Here is a 22,194-nt window from a genome sequence, read left to right as displayed (position 1 = left end):
AAGCAGGGCCATGTCCCTGATGTACTCCGCTCCATCCAGCATCTTCTCCAGGGGCTGTAGATGGAGCACGGTCTCAGTGCCTGGAGACCGGTAAATCCCACTTCACCCAGAGCCCTGTAAAAAGGGATGGGGAAGAAATCAGCATGTGGGCTCCTGCCGCCGTACCCGCAATGGGTACCTCAACCTTACAAACACCTCCGACATACAGTGGGGTGAGAAGGGAGCATGCTGGGGACACTATATGTGTCCTCTTTTCTTCCATCCGACATAGTCAGCAGCTGCTGCTGACTAAAAAGTGGAGCTATGCGTGGATGTGTTGCCTCCTTCGCACAAAGCACAAAACTGGTGAGCCAGTGATCCCACTGGGGGTGTATAGCCAGAAGGGGAGGGGCCTTACACTTTTAAGTGTAATACTTTGTGTGGCCTCCAGAGGCAATAGCTATACACCCAATTGTCTGGGTCTCCCAATTAGGAGCGAAAAAGAAATGATGGCACACCTCGGAGTTGGGAACGCGTCAGGCAATTCATGATGGCCAAACCGTGGTCAGAATGAATAGCAGATAGGTATAATATACCTTGAAGATCTGGCCAGGGGACCAATGGCGGAGAGGAGACTAGCCAGGTCACCCCTTGGCACAAGTGCTGCTCAGTGCATGGAGGGTGAGCAAAGCTGGTACAAAGGACCAAATTCTGAGGGGAAAAAAGTAGGAATATTTAATTTTTTTTGAAGATTTGTGAAGTATGTTGGGCCTGCCTAAAAAGACAAGGAAGAGCCCTGAATATTGGAGGGGGGGGGGGGGGGGGGGTGGTGTCACCCATTCCTGAGAACTGTTGGGGTACTGCACAAGAAAGGATGGGAGATTTGGATTATGATGATGTTAGTCTTCGAGCATTAGCAGAAAGGAGAGCAATGGTTGTGTTACTCACCTCTCGTGAATACACAAATGGGTGCTGTTTCCTCCAACGATTCTTTACCTTGGGGCGTTGAGTTTCCACGGCAACCAGTCTTGCACCACTGGAATTCTGCCCTCAGGCTTATAGGCCTGCTCAGCATCAGGTAGATGGATTCCTACCCAACTATTCTGGGCTGCTTCATTATTTCAAGATTATTAAAGCACTGGAAAACTCCAGCTGTGCTACCTCACTGGGTGCCCTACTATACCCCTCCGACCAGCTCTGCTTTACTGGACTTTTTGACCAATTCAGCTTTGGTTTATTGCAGAGTCAACTTTGCAATGTTGCTGTCAGCTTTGCATTGGATTCTGCCAAATTACAGTTGATCTTGTTAGAAAGGATCAGTCAGCCTCCTTTGATGATCTTGTTAGGGTACCGTCACACTTAAGCGACGCTGCAGTGATCCCACCAGCGATCTGACCTGGAAGGGATCGCTGGAGCGTCGCTACATGGTCGCTGGTGAGCTGTCAATCAGGCAGAAGCTCCACAGCAATCAGAGATCAGCCACCAGCAACCTGTGTAATGACGCGGTGTTTGGTAACCATGGTACACATCGGGTTACTAAGCAAAACGCTTTGCTTGGATACCCGATATGTACCTTGGTTACCAGCATCCGCAGCTGCTAGAAGCCGGCTCCCTGCACACGTAACCATGGTACACATCGGGTTACTAAGCAAAGCACTTTGCTTGGATACCCGATATGTACCTTGGTTACCAGCTTACCGCAGGCTGCCAGAAGCCGGCTCCCTGCACATTCAGATTCTTATCTCCCGCTGTCAAACACAGCGATGTGTGCTTCACAGCGGGAGAGCAACTAGCAAAAAATGAACCAGAGTAGTGTGGAACGATCATCAATTTCACAGCAGGGGCCAGGTCGCTGCTTAGTGTCACACAAAGAGATCGCTGGTGAGATCACTGGTACGTCACAAAATCTGTGACTCAGCAGCGATCTCACTATGTGAAAAGTACCCCTAACCCTTGCAACAAACTAGATCTACGTTTCCAAGAAAGATCCAGATAAAAGGATTAGAATCACCGGCTACTGTGAGCACTCATCTCTACTCACAGAGGATTTACCCAAACCCTTACGACTTGGGCACAATTCCCTGTCCACCACTAAAGAGAAAGGTTTCATTCCCATTTCTCTAACAAGTTTCCTATTATTTTTTTTGCACATGCATTTGTGGGTCCTGGAGTTTTTTTTACACATGTATTTTTGTGTCCTAGATGTGCAGAAAGGGTGTACTGACTTTCCGTTTGGCCAGCTGGATATGAGGGTGGTGAAGTAGTCTTGCTAGACTAGGTGTATAAGTCTTAAAATAATCCAGAGTATACCATATTGCAGTATAATATTTTTTTCTAAATGACCCTTCTAATGATTGTTGCCGATAACCTGAGTATAGACAATCATAGGCCTGTGCCGTAGGCTGCACTAAACTAAGCACCATCCTGCTTGTTACTCCATCTTCTTCAGTATGGCAGCGAACGCTGTACAATCCTATAACACTCGCTCCCGCGCTGAAGACGATAGTTGAGTGCAGCCTGAAACACACAGTCTGGGCGGTCAGTGCTGCGGGATATCATTAAATTCACTAATAGAATGATTTAGGAAAAAGTAGACTGCAGAATCCTGCGCTATAATCTTTTTGTGGTAAAATTTGAGGTTCACTTTAAAGAGGATCAAACACCAAGATTTTACTATATAAGGTAAAGACAGTGCCATAAAAGCAGTAAGATGCTGAATCCCGGCATAGCTGTTGTAGGAAGATCAGATACTTGATTGATGAAATATATTTAATCAAAGTTTCAGAAATGCACTACACTTTGATTGACAAGTGCATAGGGGCGGGCCTTTGTGGGTCGGGTCCTTGCTGTTAAGTCCTTCTCTGAAGTCCTCCTGGCTTGCCCCCCTCTATTTGAATATCGCAGTGCGCCACTAATGACACAGTAATATTGTCTTCATTAAAATGACTTCGGAGTACATGCATGCGTCTACTGCGATCTCCGGCACCATTTTATTGAAGACACTGCGGTGCAGATTACGAGTGGCATCGGCGTGTGCGCAGATTTTTTTTTTCACATCTGTACATGCGCCCCTTCGAAATTGATGCTACTAGGATGGTCCATGTGCCGTCCGTTTTTAATTGGACCCATTGACTTGTCTTGGTGAGTCTCGGACGATTTATGCATTGACCTAATCTAAACTTATTTTAAATATGGCTGTGTTAAAAATATCCTATCTTTCCCTAACTACACTGACGACTATTGACTTTCATACCTTGCAACTAGTGTCACTGATGATGCTTTGTTTCAGGAAGGGGGTAGGGGCTGCTTCAGTGACCGCAGCCTCTGCCCCCTGATGATGCTTTGAGAAGCCCAGTGCATGCACTGGGCTTCTCAAACAGAGCATCATCATACAGGAAATTAAAAAAAACAACAAAAAAACAGTGCAGCAACTGATCTAGTTTGAGAGCCACAAATCTCAGTCACTTTAACACAGAAGCTCCCCTGCCCACTGTAATATGAGCCTAAAAAGGTCCACACGAGGCTTCCAACTGCATAAGGACAGATTGAGAGGGGAAAATTAGTACAATGCTGCAAATAACAAAATAATCATTTCTGATCCTCATGGAGAGTAAAAGGTGCTTTACACGCTGCGACATCGCTAGCGATCTCGTTAGCGATGTGACACGCCAGATCGCAGATAAGATTTGCAGAGATCGCACATAGGTCATTTTTGTAGCGCCGGTCACATGTGCGATCTCGGCAAATCTTATCTGCGATCTGGCGTGTCACATCGCTAACGAGATAGCTAGCAATGTCGCAGCGTGTAAAGCATCCTTAAACCTTGGGACATGAAAGAATATTTTGCAGAGTTTCTTATTAAACTAAACATTTTAACCCTTAGCTTCAGCTAAGAAGTCACAATTTAAATTAATCTTCTCAAATAAAGCTTTTCACGTCCAGTATCATCCATTAGTACGTATTCTGCAGAGATCTGTTGGCAAAAAAGTTGGACAGGCAATTTTTGTGCCAGTTGTTAAATAACAGATTTCTGCTGGATCCATTTTTTGATGTTTTTTTTTTATTTTTTAACATTGGAGTCTATGGAAAACAGCAGAAAATGGCAAAATATATTCATTGTAATGAATAAGGACACCTGTCCAAAACACGTTAGGTTAAAGACTATGTAGAACAACTTAACCTATTTTGGAGGAGCCCTTTTTTTTTTTTTTTTTTTTTTTTTTTACATCTTTTGGAATAAATTTGTATTTTACAATACCTGGATACCGGAACAGTTTTCTTTTCTATGAATGCTATTCAGTCATCCGTTTTTCTTGCATTTCTAATGGATTAAATTCAAATAGTAATCCATTAACGGATCCATTCTTTATAAACTCCAAAGTTACAAGAAAACGGATCCTGCGGAAATCAGCTAGATTAACAACAGACAAGAGGAAGAAAAAAAAAAAAAAGTTGTGTTTGCCTAACTTTTTTTGACAACAGATCTGTGCAGGATCCATCCTAACGGATGATTGCATGACACGGCTTAACAATTACTTGGACAAAGAGACAAAGGAAAAAGAATAAGGGTTTTAAATAGTTTATTACAAAGAAAAGCTGCATCTATAGCCATGTCCGGCTTATGTTTGGGTGCCATGAGTAATTGCAATATTTGAATGACAGTTTGCAAGAATATTCACAAGTTTGACTTTTTCGATGATGCCTAAAAAGGTCAGTGATGAGGGCCGTACACATGGACGTATAGCTATCCGTTGAAGTCTATTAGGAATGCAAATGCCCAGTTGCATAGGTGGGAACAATACCCATCGGGCATCCTGTGGCATATGACTTGGATATGTCTTATGGATCGAAAGGCATATCTTTTTGATATACCATAAATGTGTAAGATGTGTAGAACTTATTCTTTATTAAAATCTCTACTTTGTTGCACTGCGCTTTCTGCAAAAGGCACACAATTTTACAGCTAAAAAAGAAAAAAAGTCAGATTACAAAAAGTGTAAAAGCACCGCTCCAGAGATTTTTTTTATTGCACCGCTGGAGTGGTGCTTTGAATCTAACTTCCCTGCCCCCTATCATATACTCCCTTTTAGCGGCTTCACCTTCTATCCCCGCCACTCTGGTCAGTCTCCTGTGATTTGTGACCTGCCGGCAGCTCCACTGTTTTATGGAGTATTCCGGAGGTCACTACTCAATACAACTCTATGAGAGCCTCGTTCTTGCTCTCCTATAGTGGCAAGAAGACCTTGTGACGCAACTTATGACTTCCGGCTAGTCAGAAGTTAGTCACAAGATGGCACCAAGAAACCGGAGCAACCTCAGTAAAGGTGAGGTTATTACAGGGGCAGTGGATTTAGATTTAAAGCGCCACTCTAGTGCTGAAACCCCCCCGAAATGCTGAAGTGGTGCTTTAACAAATGAATGGTAATGTATTGAAACATTAAATCCCAAAACTTTTTATCTATAATACAAAATATCCTTCAAGTGGTGTCTTGTATCAATACCTTGCTGTATTCTTTCATATGCAGCCAATCTAGGAAACAATGATGTCAGGTTATTAGAATCAGTAGATTGTCTGGTATGCCAGAGCCTCTGCACCATTCAAAGGCTTGTAAGTAATACCACTCCGAATGAAGTGCGTCGAGATTGATGTTCTCAATCCACAAAAAGAAATACAACCAAATATGCTCCATCATTTTTAATTGTTATGTGTACAGTCACTCTAGGGCTTCCTGCCTTTCTTCCGCAGGGACTGTCCTTCTCCAGAAAATGCAATAAAGCGATTGACCAAATCATCCTATAAACAAAGAACCATAACAAGAATTACTGCTTAGAGGTCATAAGAAAAACCCCCTCTGTAGTCTGAGCATTTAAAGCAAGAAATATCAGCAAAAATAAAAAACATCTACTACCACTACACAATATACCCTTTTAGGCCTATGTTCCACTTGCGTTTTGCACGGACAAGTGCAATCCGATAAAACACAGGACTGCTCTCACTATAGTAAAAAACTATGGGGCAGTGTCCATCTGCGATTGATTTCTTATGTCATAGCAGCCTGAGAAATGAAACCGCAGCATGTTTGGCAGCAAGTCTCGGCTCACGCACCCCCATACAAGTCTATGGGGGCGTGTGAAACATTGCACTGCACTCACATGTAATCCAAGTGCAGTGCGACATACACAGAGACAGGCTGTGGAAGAGATGGGGAGAAAGTGCTCCCTCTCTCTTTGCAGCTGTGATACAATCGCAGGATCGCATCACAGTCACATGACCCTCGGATGACGCTCTTGCATCAGAAGCTATGCGCAAGTGGAACCATACCCTTAAAAGGGAATTGTCCCATCTGGCACATTTATGGCATTAAGGTCCAATAAGATCAATATGTCGCACCAAAAATGGCATGGAAAAGGCTCCTGGCAATTTTCAGACTTTTCATAGAAATGAATGACAAAAGCTGCTCATCGAGTAGAGAAAAAAAAAAAAAGAAAAAAAAAAAAAAGTCCAAGATAAGAGGGAAAATAATTAAACTTGTACAAAATATAGATGGCCCATACAAAAAGCATGATCAAAAACTGCTTGATGAAAAACCCACTCAAAAGACAAGAAGCCACACTCAGCCTGGAAAAAGAAGAAGGGAATTTTGTTTACTTACCGTAAATTCCTTTTCTTCTAGCTCCAATTGGGAGACCCAGACAATTGGGGTGTATAGCTATTGCCTCTGGAGGCCACACAAAGTATTACACTTAAAAGTGTAAGGCCCCTCCCCTTCTGGCTATACACCCCCAGTGGGATCACTGGCTCACCAGTTTTAGTGCCAAAGCAAGAAGGAGGAAAGCCAATAACTGGTTTAAAGACCAATTCAATCCGAGGAAACATCGGAGAACTGAACCATACCACATGAACAACATGTGTACCCGAAAAAACAGAAAAACCCCGAGAAAACAGGGCGGGTGCTGGGTCTCCCAATTGGAGCTAGAAGAAAAGGAATTTACGGTAAGTAAACAAAATTCCCTTCTTCTTTGTCGCTCCATTGGGAGACCCAGACAATTGGGATGTCCAAAAGCAATCCCTGGGTGGGTAAAAGAATACCTCATGATAGGGCCGTCAAACGGCCCTCTCCTACAGGTGGCCAACCGCCGCCTGAATGACTTATCTACCTAGGCTGGCGTCTGCCGAAGCGTAGGTATGCATCTGATAATGCTTGGTAAAAGTAAGTAGACTCGACCAGGTGGGTGCCTGACACACCTGCTGAGCCGTAGCCTGGTGCCGTAATGCCCAGGATGCACCCACGGCTCTGGTAGAATGGGCCTTCGGCCTTGAGAGAACCAGAAGCCCAGTAGAACTGTAGGTTTCAAGAATTGGTGCCTCGAGCCCCCGAGCAAGGGTGGATCTGGAAGCTTGCGACTGTTTACGCCGACCAGCGACAAGGACAAAGAGTGCATCCGGGTGGCGCAGGAGCGCCATGCGGGAAGTAGAACCTGAGTGCTCTCACCAGAACCAACAGATGCAAATCTTTCTGAAATTGATGGACTGGACGAGGACACAAAGAAGGTGAGGTGATATCCTGATTGATATGAAAATGGGATACCACCTTAGGGAGAAATTCCGGAACCGGACGCAGAACTACCCTGTCCTGGTGAAGGACCAGGAAGGGAGTTTGTATGAGAGCGTTGCTAGCTCGGAAACTCTCCTAAGAGACGAGACCGTTACTAGAAGGCCACTTCCCGTGAAAAACGGGAAGGGAGACATCCTTCAAAGGCTCGAAAGGCGGCATCTGGAGAGCAATTAGAACCTTGTTCAGATCTCAGGGCTCTAACGGCCGCTTGTACGGAGTGCTGAGAAGACAAACTCCCCGTAGGAACGTGCGTACCTGAGGAAGTCGTCGTTTCTGAAAAAATACAGATAGCGCTGAGACTTGTCCCTAAAGGGAACTGAGCGACAACCCATTTTCCTACCTAGATTGCAGGAAGGAAGGAAACATAGACGATGCAACCGGCCAGGGAGAAACACCCTGCGCCGAGCACCGAGATAAGAACATCTTCCACGTCCTGTGGTCAATCTTGGCGGACGTTGGTATGCTAGCCTGTCTCATGGTGGCAACCACGTCCTGAGGTAATCCTGACGACACTAGGTTCCAGGACTCAATGCCACACCATCCGGTTGAGGGCCGTAGAATCCAAATGGAAGAATGGCCCTTGAGACAGCCAGTCTGATTGGTCTGGTAGTGCCCCCGGTTAGCCTACCGTGAGGCACCACAAAACCGAGTACCACACATCCTCGGCCAATTTGTAGCGACGAGGATGGTGCGGCCGCAGTCGGTCTTGATCTAGCGCAGTACTCTGGGCAACAATGCCAGAGGTGGCACCTAAGGTAGCTGGAACTGCGACCAATGCTGAACTAAGGCGTTTGCCGCCAGAGCTCGATGATTGTGAAACCGTGCCATGAAGCTGGCACATTGTTGTTGTGCCGTGACGCCATTAGATCGACGTCCGGCCTCTGTCAGCGGCGCCAGATCTCCTGAAACCCGTCCGGGTGAGGAGACCATACTCTTTCGGCCACACCTCAGCGACTTAGGAAGTCAGCTTCCTAGTTTCCACACTTGGGATGAATTGTGGATATGGTGGATGCCGTGTCTTCCACCCACATCAGAACCTGCCGGACTTCCTGGAAGGCTTGCCGGTTGCGCGTTCTTCCTTGGTGGTTGATGTATGCCACCGCTGTGGAGCTGTCCGACTGAAGTCGGATATGCTTGCTTTTCAGCCGCTGTTGGAAGGATTGTAGGGCAAGATACACTGCTCTGTGTTCGAGAACATTGATCTGAAGAGTGGACTCTTGCTGAGTCCACGTACCCTGAGCGCTGTAGTGGAGAAAAACTGCTCCCCACCCTGATAGACTCGCGTCTGTCGTAACTATCGCCCAGGACGGGGATAGGAAGGACCTTCTTCTTGACCAAGAGGTGAGAAGAAGCCACCACCGTAGAGATTCCTTGGCCGCCTGAGAAGAACGACGACTCTGTTGAGGGACGTCGACTCCTCGTCCCATTGGCGGAGAATGTCCCATTGTAGTGGACGCAGTAAAACTGCGCGAAAGGAACTGCCTCCATTGCTACCATCTTACGTAGGAAGTGCATGAGGCGTGTCAATGTGTGCGACTGGTTCTTAAAGAAGAGCTTGCAGCCCGTAGTGAATGCTGTTTGTCTAGCGGCAGCTTCACTATCGCTGAGAGAGTAAGAAACTCTATGCCTAGATATGTTATCGATAGGGTCGGGGTCGGATCTGACTTTAAAAAGTTGATGATCCACCCAAAACTCTAGAGAGTCTCCAGCGCAACGTTCGGGCAGTGTTGGCATGTTTCCTAAGAGAGTGCCTTGACAAGTAGATCGTCTAAATACGGGACCACAGAGTGACCCTGAGAGTGCAGGACTGTGACTACTGCTGCCCTGACCTTGGCGAAGACCAGTTGGACTGTCGCTAGCCGGAAGGTAGAGCTACGAACAGAGGGTGTTCGTCTCCTATAACGAAGCGTAGAAACGCTAGTGCTCTGGATCAATCGGCACGTGTGGATAAGCATCCTTGATGCCTAATGATGCTAGGAAATATCCTTGGGACCTTGAGGCGATGACATGGCGGAGGGATTCCATCCGGAACCGCCTGGTGTCCACGAGCTTGCTGAGCATTTTTAGATCCAGAACGGGACGGAACGGCCCGTTGTTATAGGTACCGCAAAGAATTTGGGGTAAAAACCGTGACCTTGTTCCTGAAGAGGAACGGGGGTCATCACTCTTTCTGCCTATAGAGTGCACCCTGTTTGCAGAAGAGCAGCGGCCCGGCCGGGAGGTGGAGAAATTCTGAAGAATCGAGTTGGAGGACGAGAAGTGAGCTCTATCCTGTACCCGTGAGACAGAATGTCTCACACTCAATGGTCATTGACCTATGGCAGCTAAATATCGCCAAGGCGGGAGAGCCTGCTACGGACCGAGGCCGCAAGTCATGAGGAAGCCGCCTTGGAAGCGGGTTTTCCGACTGTCGCTTTTTTGGGCGAGACTGAGCCCGCTAAGAATCTTAGCTCCTCTGATCCTTTTGAGTCCACCTTGGACGAGGAAAAATGGGACCTGCCCGAGCCTCGAAAAGGCCGAAAACCCCGACTGCCTCTTGCTCTGTTGGGGTTTGTTGTGTCCGGGCTGAGGAAAGGATGAATCCTTACCCCTGGACTGTTTGATGGTTACATCCAACGCTCACCAAACAGTCGGTCAGCAGAAAAAGGCAACTGGTTAGGCAACCTTTTTTGGAAGCAGAATCTGCCTTCCATTCACTTAACGAGCAGACCAGGCTCTGCTTAAAAACACGGAGTAGCGGAGGCTACCGCCGCACGGTTCGCAGAGTCCAGGACAACCTGAATCGCGTAAGAAACAAATGCAGACATTTGAGAGGTTAAGGATGCCACCTGCGGCACAGATGTACGTGTAACCGTGTCAATCTGTGTAAGACAAGCTGAAATAGCTTGGAGTGCCCCAAGGGAGAGAATGCCGGAGCCAACGGTGCGCCGACAGCCTCATAGATGGCTTTCGACCAGAGATCCATCTGTCTGTCAGTGGCATCTTTGAGTTTGCAGTTCCATCTCCCACTGCAACTATGGATCTAGCTACAAGCCTGGAGATTGGAGGATGCCGCTCTGGACATTGGGTCCAGTCCTTGACCAAGTCAGGGGACAGGGATAGCGTGTATCCTAAGCCGTTTGGAGAAGCGCATATCTGGATAAGCGTGGTGTTCCTGGACTGCCTCTCTGAAGGCAGAGTGGTCCAGAAAAATACGTGAAGCTGACTCCTCCACTGGAGGAGTTGTGAGAAATAACCCACATTCTATAGATGGACGCTATAAGATTATTTACTATGGCGTCACAATCAGGTGTATCCAGATTGAGAGCGGTCTCAGGATCAGAATCCTGAGCCGCTACTTCCGCCTCATTACACAGCGAGTCCTTCTGTTAGGACCCTGATGAAACCGAGGCCGCTCATAGCGAGCCCACTTAGGCTGTCTGGGACTGACGTCCGTGCAGAGCCGTGACTCTGGGATGCGTGTGACATTCCCGGAGCTGTTAGTTATTCACACTGAGGGGGGCCATGGATCAATGATTCAACAGTGCCCATATTGTGAGAGACATGTCCGGACTGCTAGGCTTCTAGTATCATAGCCATAGTCTCAGAAAAACTGTCAGTAAATACTGCAGACACCGTCCTCATCCCCTGGCCATTAGTGCATACAATGGGAGTCTATGTACCTGCCGGCCGTATAGCCGTACATGCTGTACCAGCTGTATAGAAAAACATGTGGTTCTGCACCTTTGTTTTACACAGAGAATATGCTGATAACTCCTCCGCATAATCCAGGAGGGTATATACAACGTGCGACCAAACAGTGCAATGTATATAGTACAAGCATATCTATAAGTGCACTTCTGCACTAGTGGGGTTAGCACCACAGGTGCTGCTTAACGCCTGTTACAGCGATTGTGTGACTATCAGAATGCCAGGGTCTTCCACACTTGTCTCTGTATCGTACAGAAACTGACACTAATGGCTGCCGGTGTCCTTGTAGAGAAGGAAGCCGTGGGCGTGCCTGAGAAAGTGCGGGAATTGCACACAGTGAGAGGGGTGGAGTATGCAAAACATACTCCAGCTCTCAGCTCTGCTCTTGCAGCGTCACGCCCCTACCCTGACTGTCAGGGCTGTGGGCGGTAACGAAGGGAGACTAGGCCCAGAAGCCGGGGACTCGAGTTAACAGCGCGGCCGCCGTAAAAGCGCGGGCCGCGCTGAAGTCCCCGGCGCACCACAAGTGCCAGCCGCGCCGCCGTCCCAGCGGCCGGCGCGACCGCCCTAGAAGTGGCCAGCGTCCCGCCCCTCTCCTGACTGGCAGGTCTGGGGGCGGGAACGAACTAAAGCAGGCCGCAAAAGCCGGGGACTCGAGTTATCAGCGCGGCCGCCGTAAAAGCGCGGGCCGCGCTGAAGTCCCCGGCGCACTACAAGTGCTAGCCGCGCCGCTGTTCCAGCGGCCGGCGCGCCCGAGTCCTAGACGAGGGCAGCGTCCCGCCCCTCTCCTGACTGGCAGGTCTGGGGGCGGGAACGAACGGAAGCAGGCCGCAAAAGCCGGGGACTGTAGTTATCAGCGCGGCCGCCGTAAAAGCGCAGGCCGCGCTGAAGTCCCCGGCGCACTACAAGTGCCAGCCGTGCCGCAGTCCCAGCGGCCGGCGCGGCCGAGTCCCATAAGTGTGCCTGCTTCAGCTAAGCTGAATGAGGCTATGGCACAGGCGCCGCAGCGCTGATGTCCCCCGGCGCACTACAACACCCAGCATGCTGCGGTGTGAGCGCCAAATGCACGGGGACACAGAGTACCTTGAGGAAGCAGGGCCATGTCCCTGATGTACTCCGCTCCATCCAGCATCTTCTCCAGGGGCTGTAGATGGAGCACGGTCTCAGTGCCTGGAGACCGGTAAATCCCACTTCACCCAGAGCCCTGTAAAAAGGGATGGGGAAGGAATCAGCATGTGGGCTCCTGCCGCCGTACCCGCAATGGGTACCTCAACCTTACAAACACCTCCGACATACAGTGGGGTGAGAAGGGAGCATGCTGGGGACACTATATGTGTCCTCTTTTCTTCCATCCGACATAGTCAGCAGCTGCTGCTGACTAAAAAGTGGAGCTATGCGTGGATGTGTTGCCTCCTTCGCACAAAGCACAAAACTGGTGAGCCAGTGATCCCACTGGGGGTGTATAGCCAGAAGGGGAGGGGCCTTACACTTTTAAGTGTAATACTTTGTGTGGCCTCCAGAGGCAATAGCTATACACCCCAATTGTCTGGGTCTCCCAATGGAGCGACAAAGAAAGAAGGTTTACTCCCCACTATTAAAAATAAATAAATAAAATTAAAAATAAATTAAAAAAAAATAAAAAAAAAATAAAATAGTCTGACATTCATCCAGAAAAGTGGGACGATTCCCCCCCCCACAATCTGTTTTTTATATGGTAACAGTGATTAGCCATTTTCAGTTTCCTATGTTCTAGAATTGTTGTGTATCTGTTTTTCTTGCACCCATATACTTGAATGTGCGAGTCTCATCCAATTTCAGAGTCAAAATGTGGGGTGCTGAGATTTTTTTTCCCCCAGACACTTTCCTAATATATATATTAGAGCCAAACTATTGACTAGTCATACAGGCTTGTCCCTGGCGGCTTCCCCCCCCCACCCCTGCTGACAGTGACTGATCTCTGCCTATACGCACGTATAGGCAAAGACTTGTCAGTGCCTGGTATATGCTGCCCACGGTTTGGGAAGCATGGATCAGCTGACAGGTTTCCTTGTTAAAAAAAAAACAAAAAAACAAAAAAAAAAAAAACTACTTGTAACTTCTACCATTTCACTACCAGATATTGTGGGGTACTTATACTTACGTCTTCTACCTTCTTTGCTTGTGGCCGTGAATTTCTAATAAAGGTGATTGTGCCAATCTTGAAATCATAGTTTGGAATTCCTCTGCAACAAAAAAGTACTCTACATCTCAGATAGAATAATAAGCAACTCAAGGCCATTCATAGCCTTACATCTACAAGTTTTGGGATCTTTTTTCCACTGCTGCATTGTTACACAAGTGTGAGACACTGACCTCCGAATATCTCCTGGTTTTAATGGAGAAGGACTGGGATCAATCCCCTTTTTCTTCCCATCCAATCTGTTGCCAGATCCTGAGAACGCCTACATATGAATGAAGTACAATGATATATTAAGTGCAATGTTTTGAAAGGAAATATAGGCTGCCATAGAAAAGTCTAGATAATATGCAAGTATAAGGCTAGTTTCACACCTGCGTTCAGCGCATTCTGTCACTATGGAGAATAGCGCAGTCCGTTAACGGACTGCGCTATTCTCCATAGAGTTGTATGGACGACGCACTGTAATGCAAGTGTCTGCGTTGCATCCGCTGGACGACGCAGCGTCGTTATTTTGACGCTGCGTCGGGCGGATGGAACGCTGCATGTAGCGTTTTTCTGCACTTGGCGGAGTGTCAAAAAAACACAACCTGCAGGAATCCGTTAGGCGTCCGTTGTTTTTATAATGGACGCCTATGGTGGCGGATTCCGTTAGAATGCGTCATTTGACGGATTCCGTTAACGCAGCTGTCTTTACACAACTGCGCATGCTCAGATGTGTAAAGTCAAGAAAAAAAAAAAAACTACAACGGATTGCGTTATTTTGTACGATCTGTAGCATGCGTTGGGCCACTATATGCAACGCATCCGTTGCATCCGTCACACAACGCAATGCTACGGATCCCGTCCAACGCAAGTGTGAAACTAGCCTAAAGTAACTAGATTCCCAAACTTTACACCATGGCCATGACTTACCCTGAATCCTATGTCTGTTGCATATTCACTGTGATCTGTTTCAACATCCTAAGGTAAAATCAGGGATTTAGTAAAATATGCATTTTCTTTAGTGATTTAATCACTTAGTTTACAGGCTAAACAGCACTAGATAAAATGTAATCCTATGTAAAGGAATACATATAATGATCTGTTGCACACTCCATACTAAACAAAAACAAGGGGAAATTTTATTTTTGTTACCGTTGGCTCCTCATGCTGCGTATGTCTTTCTGGCTCTTTGTAGCCAAGCGGAGCATCAAAATCCACCTGAAATGTCATAAATCCAAAATATATCAGGAACATTAGTGAAAGATGCTCAAAATGTATGTCCTGTAAGAACAACCATGCAGCATTTAGGAAAAAAGGATGGGGGGGGGGGGGAATGGAGAGAGATTCCAGCACTCTTGGTAGTAGAAATGCAAAATTAGGTTAAAACATCACATTTATTGTGTAAAATAGAAAAAAAAAAAATGCAATAAACATAGTTATGCATTTTGAGCACGCAGGCTCTTAACCCTGATTGGTCATAGTATATAATACTATAACCTCCCTTGCCGTGTGTACTGCATGCATGTTAGCTTCCTTTTAAGCTTGAAATAGCTGCATGTTGGCTGAAATGTCGCTTTTACGATGCATTTTGGTTGAATAAAGGAATTAAATCATCTCCCTGGTGTCTTGGAAATGATTGGTCTCTAGTATCTACCATAAAATGGATTAGAGAAGTATTTTCAAAATAGGGCAGGAATAAATAAGATGTCCTGCATTCGCACATATGAGAATAAACATACTTACATTGCTACTATACCCCACTATCATTTTGGGAATAACTGTTTAAGATAGTGAACATCATGTATCATCAGAAAATTATATATTTTGTAAATCAGATGTGTGAATTTTTTTTTTTAAAATACATCTTAGTAATTTTTTTTTTTTTTCAATATCACTTTCGTATCTGTAGTAATCTTGAAGTTTTCACACGTTCTCCTATGACTTTTAAAAGCTCATACAGTGGAACCTTGTTTAACGAGAGCAATCCGTTCTGGGACTGTGCTTGTTAACCAAATTACTCGTTCAGCAGAGCAAGATTTCCCATAGGAAATCATTGCAATGCAGAAGATTCGTTCCACAAAGTGTTAAATGTCCCATCCTGGTCCCCTGTCATCGGTCATTCCACACACGTGCAAACACACACAAACATGTACAAACACACACAAACACACATGCACACGCACATATTACATGCTCACCTTACCTTCCGTTACATCGCCGGTCTCCTGGGACTTGCGGTTCTCTGGTACGGGGCCGGGCTGTGTATCGCGTTACCATAACGACGAGGCAGGAAGTTCCCGGCCAGAGCGCTGACGTCAAAGGCAGAGCCGCTTGCCTCTGATTGGCCAGCGCGCTGCCTTTCATTAACATGAAGGATTAGGATGCAGATACAAAGCGTGGACTGGAGCGCAGCGGCGAACTAATGGACCCAGGAGGCCGGTGATGAAACGAAAGGTACACATATGTTATATTATATGCTCACCTTACCTTCCGTTCCACCGCCGGCCTCCTGGGTCTTGTAGTTCGCCGCGAGGACATCGCGATGTACCCGGGAACTACAAGAACCATGAGGCCGGCGGTGGAACGGAAGGTAAGGTGAGCATAATACTGTATGTGCGTGCGTGCGTGTTTGTGCGTGCTTGTGTGGACTGCAAGTGCGGGTCAGAGCGCGGTGGACGAAAGCGGAAGTGTGTGCGGTGAGAATTTCGCTCGTACAGCAAAGCTTTCTCGTAAAGCGGGTTACAAATTTACAGAAAGCTTTACTTGTTAAGCGAAATTCTCGTTAAGTGGGTTACTCGTTAAGCGAGGTTCCACTGTACTTCCTATTTTAGGAAATCCAGTAATAGGCTTACTTAGATCCCATCTTTTGTATTGAAAAATCTAATGTGCATATGCAAAAGTCACTGTGAAAGGAGGCGAGCAAAGGGAGCTGCAAGATCTCTTATTAGGATTGGTAGATCATGTGCTATCAGTGATTGAAATCCTGCCACTGCTGATAACGAGTCTGCTGAAAATTGTTCCTGAAAGGTCAGGACGTACAAGTGTAAAATAGCTTCAGGGGAGTGTAGAAGTCACAATTTCTGTGACGCAGTAGCGATCCCGTTAGCGATCTTGTTATGTGTGACACCTACAAGCGATCAGGCCCCTGCTGTGAGATTGCTAGTCGTTGCAGAATGGTCCAGGCCATTTTCTTCAAAGGCGATGTCCTGCTGGACAGGACGCATCGCTGTGTGTGACACTGTGTGACAGGGTCCCAATGACAGCAGAGATCATTATACAGGTCGCTACTGCAACCTGTATCGTTACTGAGTCCTTGGTAAGGTCTGACTGTGTGACATCTCAGCAGCGACCTCCCAGCGACTTACCAGCGATCCCTATCAGGTCACATCGTTTTCGGGATCGCTGGTAAGTCGTTGTGGGTGACTGGGCCTTAAGAAAACTTCAGGATTACGAATTGTTATTTCTTTTTTAAAAACATATCATGGTATAAAAAAAAACAAAAAACATTTTTTAGGTCATTTTAGGCTTTTACAGTAAGGATGGAAATTTATATTATAGTCAGAGACTTACATTCATGTCACACTCGATAATGGACACAGCTTTGTCTGGTTTTGTCTCCATGACTCGAAGTTCATAAATCTGAAATCAGAATAGTTTTAAGTGTACAGCAGATTCATTTCACCATGACAAACAGATTATGGCAAATGTTTTTAATTGTAAAACATATACATGATACAAAGCAGTCCAGCCGCCACGTCAATACATTGTGGGCGACGAATGTGAGCCCAGCAAATTACCAGTCATCGCTGTAGAGTGACGACAATGTGCCATTACACCAGGCTGGCTAACAATAAAGCCACAGCTGCTGGTATATACAAGACTGTTCGCTGGGCTCCCGTATGGCCAGCAGCCAAAGATAACCAATGTGGTAAGGTCCTGCAAATTCAATTGCACCATGTTTTTAATTATATACACTCCTCAACACTGAAATTGCAATACCAAGATGGAAAAGTCATGACATTGTGGAAATCACAGGACAGACATGTTACGGATATACAAATAATGAAAAAATAAAAACAACATTTTCAAAACCTCTTGTTTTATGCAGTATTGGGTAGGAGCACCATGTTCAGAAATACACACATCTTGGGATGCGATCAATGAGGTTATTATTGGTTGTCTGTGGAGTGTTCTACCACGCTGAATACAAAGGGGCATGCAAATCATCAAGATGCCCTACAGGAGAGCAACTTTGCAAATGCCAATCAATGACATTGCAGATCTGCTCGATGGGTCACAAGTTTGGAGACACTGCAGACCATGAGAACACGTTTAGGCCACACAGGATGCTCAAAGTTATACGAGCAACATGAAATGGCCATACCAATGGTTCCACCACCAAATCAATGTACCTGGAATGAACATAGAGGGGCCCAGCTACCATACATATGCCACCCCTCATAATCCCTTTATGGTCTCCAAACCATCTCTGGCTATGACTGGGTCCATGAAGACAAAAAGCGGGACCCATTACTGAAAAGGATACACCTCTATTCCAGCCTCCATTGCCTTCTTGCTTTCCACCACAATAACCTTCAAGAGCGGTGGCATGAGGTTAATAAAACACCTGCGGATGGCTGGCTGGATCATAGCCCCATGTCACACAAGTTCCTTCTGATATTTTCTGTGGACACAGTTTGATGCCTTAAGCGGGCTTTACACGCTGCGACAATCGCTAGCCGATGCTAGCGAAGGCGAGCGTGATAGCACCTGCCCCTATCGTTATGCCGATATGTGAAGATCGCTGCTGTAGCGAACATTTTTGCTACGGCAGCGTCACACGCACTTACCTGCTTGGCGACGTCGCTGTGACCGGCAAATCGCCTCCTTTCTAAGGGGGCGGTTCGCTCGGCGTCACAGCGACGTCACTAAGCGGCCGCCCAATAAAAGCGGAGGGGCGGAGATGAGCGGGACGAACATCCCACCTAACTTCTTCATATATCATTGCTGGCGTGTGGCAGGTAAGGAAAAGTAACTCGTTCCTGCGGCGTCACACGTAGCAATGTGTGCTGCCGCAGGGACGGGCAAAGTTGATCCTCAAGCGACAGCAGCGATAATTGGGAGAGGACCCCCATGTCAACGAGGAGCGATTTTGGACGTTTTTACAACGATCCAAAATCGCTCCTAGGAGTCACACACACACACACACACACACACACACACCAAGATCGCTACAGCGACCGGATGTGCGTCACAAAATCCGTGACCCCAACGAGATTACTGTAGCCATCTCGTAGCGTGTAAAGCCACCCTTAGGCTCCTTTCACACATCAGTTTTTTGCCGTCAGTCACAATCCGTTTTCTCGACGGATCAGTCGCAGATTGTAAACTGATGCGACGGATCAGTTTTTTGACGGATCCAACTAGCTGGGGGCTAAATAATAAACTGGAGCATGTTCAGTTAAAAAAAAAAAAAACAAACAAAAAAACCCAAAACTGAATCCGTCACCGGATATCGTCATTTGATGGATGACGACGGATCCTGCACCCATAGGCTTCCATTCTACCAAAAGACAGACGGCGACAGATTCGTCGCTGTTTTTTTTTTTTTTTTTTTGTGTACGCCAAAAAAACTAATTACTTTGGCTGTTGTCTCCGTCCGATGGACAAACATTTTTCAATGGATACGATGAATAACGGATGAAACGTGAGGGGATCCGTTGCTAATACAAGTCAATGAGAAAAAAAAAAAAAGGCGGCATCAGTCGGATCTGTTTTTTTTCAAAATTTGACAGATTGTGACTCATGGCAAAAAACTGATGTGCGAAAGGGGCCTTAACACGCTGCGACATCGCTAATGCGAACTCGTTGTGGTCACGGAATTTGTGACGCACATCCGGCCGCATTAGCGATGCCGTTGCGTGTGACACCTATGAGCGATTTTGCATCGTCGCAAAAACGTGCAAAAATCGCTCATCGGTGACATGGGGGTACATTCTCAAAAATCGTTACTGCAGCAGTAACGTTGTTCCTCGTTCCTGCGGCAGCACACATCGCTCCGTGTGACACCGCAGGAACGAGGAACCTCCCCTTACATGCCTCCCGGCCGCTATGCGGAAGGAAGGAGGTGGGCGGGATGTAAGGTCCCGCTCATCTCCGCCCCTCCGCTACTACTGGGCGGCGGTTAAGTGACGCAGCTGTGACGTCGCTGTGACGCTAAACAACCGCCCCCTTAGAAAGGAGGTGGTTCGCCGGTCACAGCGACGTCGCCGGGCAGGTAAGTAGTGTGACAGTTCTGGGCGATGTTGTGCGGCACGGGCAGTGATTTGCCCGTGTCGCACAACAGATGGGGGTGGGTACCCACGCTAGCGATATCGGGACCGATATCGCAGCGTGTAAAGCGGCCTTTAGGCTTGGTATAGAACATCCAATATCAGTTGCAGTACAGACTCGATCACTACACAGTGTTGGTTCTTCTAATCAGTCCAAGCAGAGGTTTGCCCCTGTGCACCTCTTGCTGTCATTCTCCTTACCACTTGGGTCACACGATGTTGACCAGTAATGCTATCTTGGTCTATGTACATAACAATCTGCCAATGTAATAAACAAAGGTTTCTCAATTCAAAGATTCTGATTGCAATAACAGACACGTCTAAGGGGACCTTTGCACACTACGACATCGCAGGTGTGATGTCGGTGGGGTCAAATCGAAAGTGACGCACTTCCGGTGTCGCTCTCGACATCGTAGTGTGTAAATCATTTTAACTATAATTACCGAGCGCAAAAGCGTCGGTATCGTATGATCAGTGTAGTGTCGATCATTTTCATTATTTTGGCTGCAGCGACGGTACAATGTTGTTCCCCGTTCCTGCGGCAGCACACATCGCTGTGCATGAAGTCGCTGAAGAGAAGAACATCTACCTGCGTCCCGTCTGCAATGCGGAAAGAAAGAGGTGGGCGGCATGTGTACGTGCCGCTCATCTCCGCCCCTCCGCTTCTATTGGACGCCTGCCGTGTGACGTCACTGTGACGCCATACGACCCGCCCCCTTAGGAAGGAGGCGGATCGCCGGCCAGAGTGACGTCGCAGGGCAGGTGAGTGCATGTGAAGCTGCCATAGCGATAATGTTCGCTACGGCAGCTTTCACCATGATATCGCAGCTGCGACGGGGGCGGGGACTACCGCGCTCGGCATCGCAGCATCGGCTTGCGATGTCGTAGTGTGCAAAGGGCCCCTAAGATCAGGAGTCTCGCACAATCGTACCTTAAGACATTATCTGATTTTTTTTTTAAGTTTCATGTGGCCCCCCCCCCCCAATTCCTTTCAATCCGGTGCCCAAGCCCTTCTCACATGCCAAAATATTAGCGCCAGGTGCTTGAAAAAGTGATCGTTTGCAGATCATAGCATCTGCTATTTTGTTGATTGGCATAGGTGTTGCAATTTCAATACTGAGAAGTTTATGTAAACACAAACAATCATTTAATGAATAATAAAGGGTTCTCCGCTGATAAGACAACCTGTTTTTATTGCCCAGGTTTGACACCATTAAAATAAAAAAAGCTTATACTCACGTGCTGTGCCGCTGCCGTTCCAGAGGAGCCAGCGCATGCAATTCATGTAAGGTTGATGAGTCATCAAAGGCCCGTGCCCAATCAACAGCGGCTTCTCTCTCCCCACCTTCGGGCATATGTGTAATCAACAGCAAGTGATTGGCTAGCAGCTGCGCTCACTTCCTGTTGATTACTCATAAGTCCGCAGGCGGGAAGCCGGAGGTGATTGGGTGTGGGGCTCGTGTGACATCTCACCTCTGGAATGGCGCTGGCACGGGAAGGGAGTATAAGCCTTTTTATTTTAATGGGCCAAACATGGAGAAAGAAGGGGTTGTCCTAATAGTGTACAACCCCTCTAATTATGTAAGAAACTGCATGACCACCACTGAAGTGCATACAAAGCAAATATTCTGAGGATTTTCCATCCTGATTTCTTAACGGACAAGTCTGCAGTGTATGCAAATCTACAGGGTGGGCCATAAGTATGGATACACCCTGATAAAATGGAAGTGGTTGCGGATATCACCTTACCATTTCATTTATGGCATATTAGTACATGGGTGGGGCAGAACATTTGAGGCCAGGTGACGCCATGGGTTTATCAGGGTGTAGCTATACTTATGGCCCATCCTGTATGTGCATATCAAAACCTGCAAAATGTAGTTTGCTTTTGTTGGTTTTTTTCTTAGTGTGGATTTTCAATAAAACAAAAAAACCCCAAACATATATAAATATATCGCTGGTGTAAATATTCGCTGCTAGTGGAAACAGGTTATAAATATTTGACAAAGTTATATACAATCAAATAGCCCCCAATGGTTTAAGGTTACCTTTTCATTGTAGTTAATAGCAATTACGTCTCCTGTGGTCAAACAAGCAAAGTTCCTCAATGCATTCTCCAATCTGATGGTAGAGTCAAGGAAGGTCATAGAAAAACACAATGCATGTTATAATAATACAGGTGTACTAATTTATGAGCCGTCACAACACTGAGGTGTGTTTTATTTACTTCAAGAAAAAGGGAATTTTGTTTACTTACCGTAAATTCCTTTTCTTTTAGCTCCTATTGGGAGACCCAGACAATTGGGGTGTATAGCTTCTGCCTCTGGAGGCCACACAAAGTATTACACTTTTAAAAAAGTGTAACCCCTCCCCTCTGCCTATACACCCTCCCGTGGACCACGGGCTCCTCAGTTTT

General features: G+C 46.7%; 1 protein-coding gene across 4 annotated transcripts in view; it reads right to left on the bottom strand.

Annotated features, from left to right (window-relative positions):
- Positions 1-4,542: 4,542 nt before the first annotated feature.
- Positions 4,543-22,194, bottom strand: part of UFD1 (ubiquitin recognition factor in ER associated degradation 1) — a 36,679-nt gene continuing 19,027 nt past the window's right edge. For all 4 annotated transcript variants that reach the window (XM_075321151.1, XM_075321143.1, XM_075321136.1 and 1 more), the window contains 7 exons: positions 21,827-21,899; positions 17,017-17,085; positions 14,599-14,664; positions 14,377-14,424; positions 13,638-13,726; positions 13,426-13,507; positions 4,543-5,773 (listed from right to left, as the gene is read on the bottom strand). In XM_075321151.1, the coding sequence (XP_075177266.1) occupies positions 5,699-5,773; positions 13,426-13,507; positions 13,638-13,726; positions 14,377-14,424; positions 14,599-14,664; positions 17,017-17,085; positions 21,827-21,899 (502 nt within the window). In that variant the 3' untranslated portion in view covers positions 4,543-5,698. The remainder of the gene's footprint in view (positions 5,774-13,425; positions 13,508-13,637; positions 13,727-14,376; positions 14,425-14,598; positions 14,665-17,016; positions 17,086-21,826; positions 21,900-22,194) is intronic.

Source organism: Anomaloglossus baeobatrachus, chromosome 1 (assembly GCF_048569485.1).
Source record: "Anomaloglossus baeobatrachus isolate aAnoBae1 chromosome 1, aAnoBae1.hap1, whole genome shotgun sequence".
In the NCBI taxonomy this organism is placed as follows: Eukaryota; Metazoa; Chordata; class Amphibia; order Anura; family Aromobatidae; genus Anomaloglossus; species Anomaloglossus baeobatrachus.
This window is presented reverse-complemented; position numbering and strand designations above follow the sequence as displayed.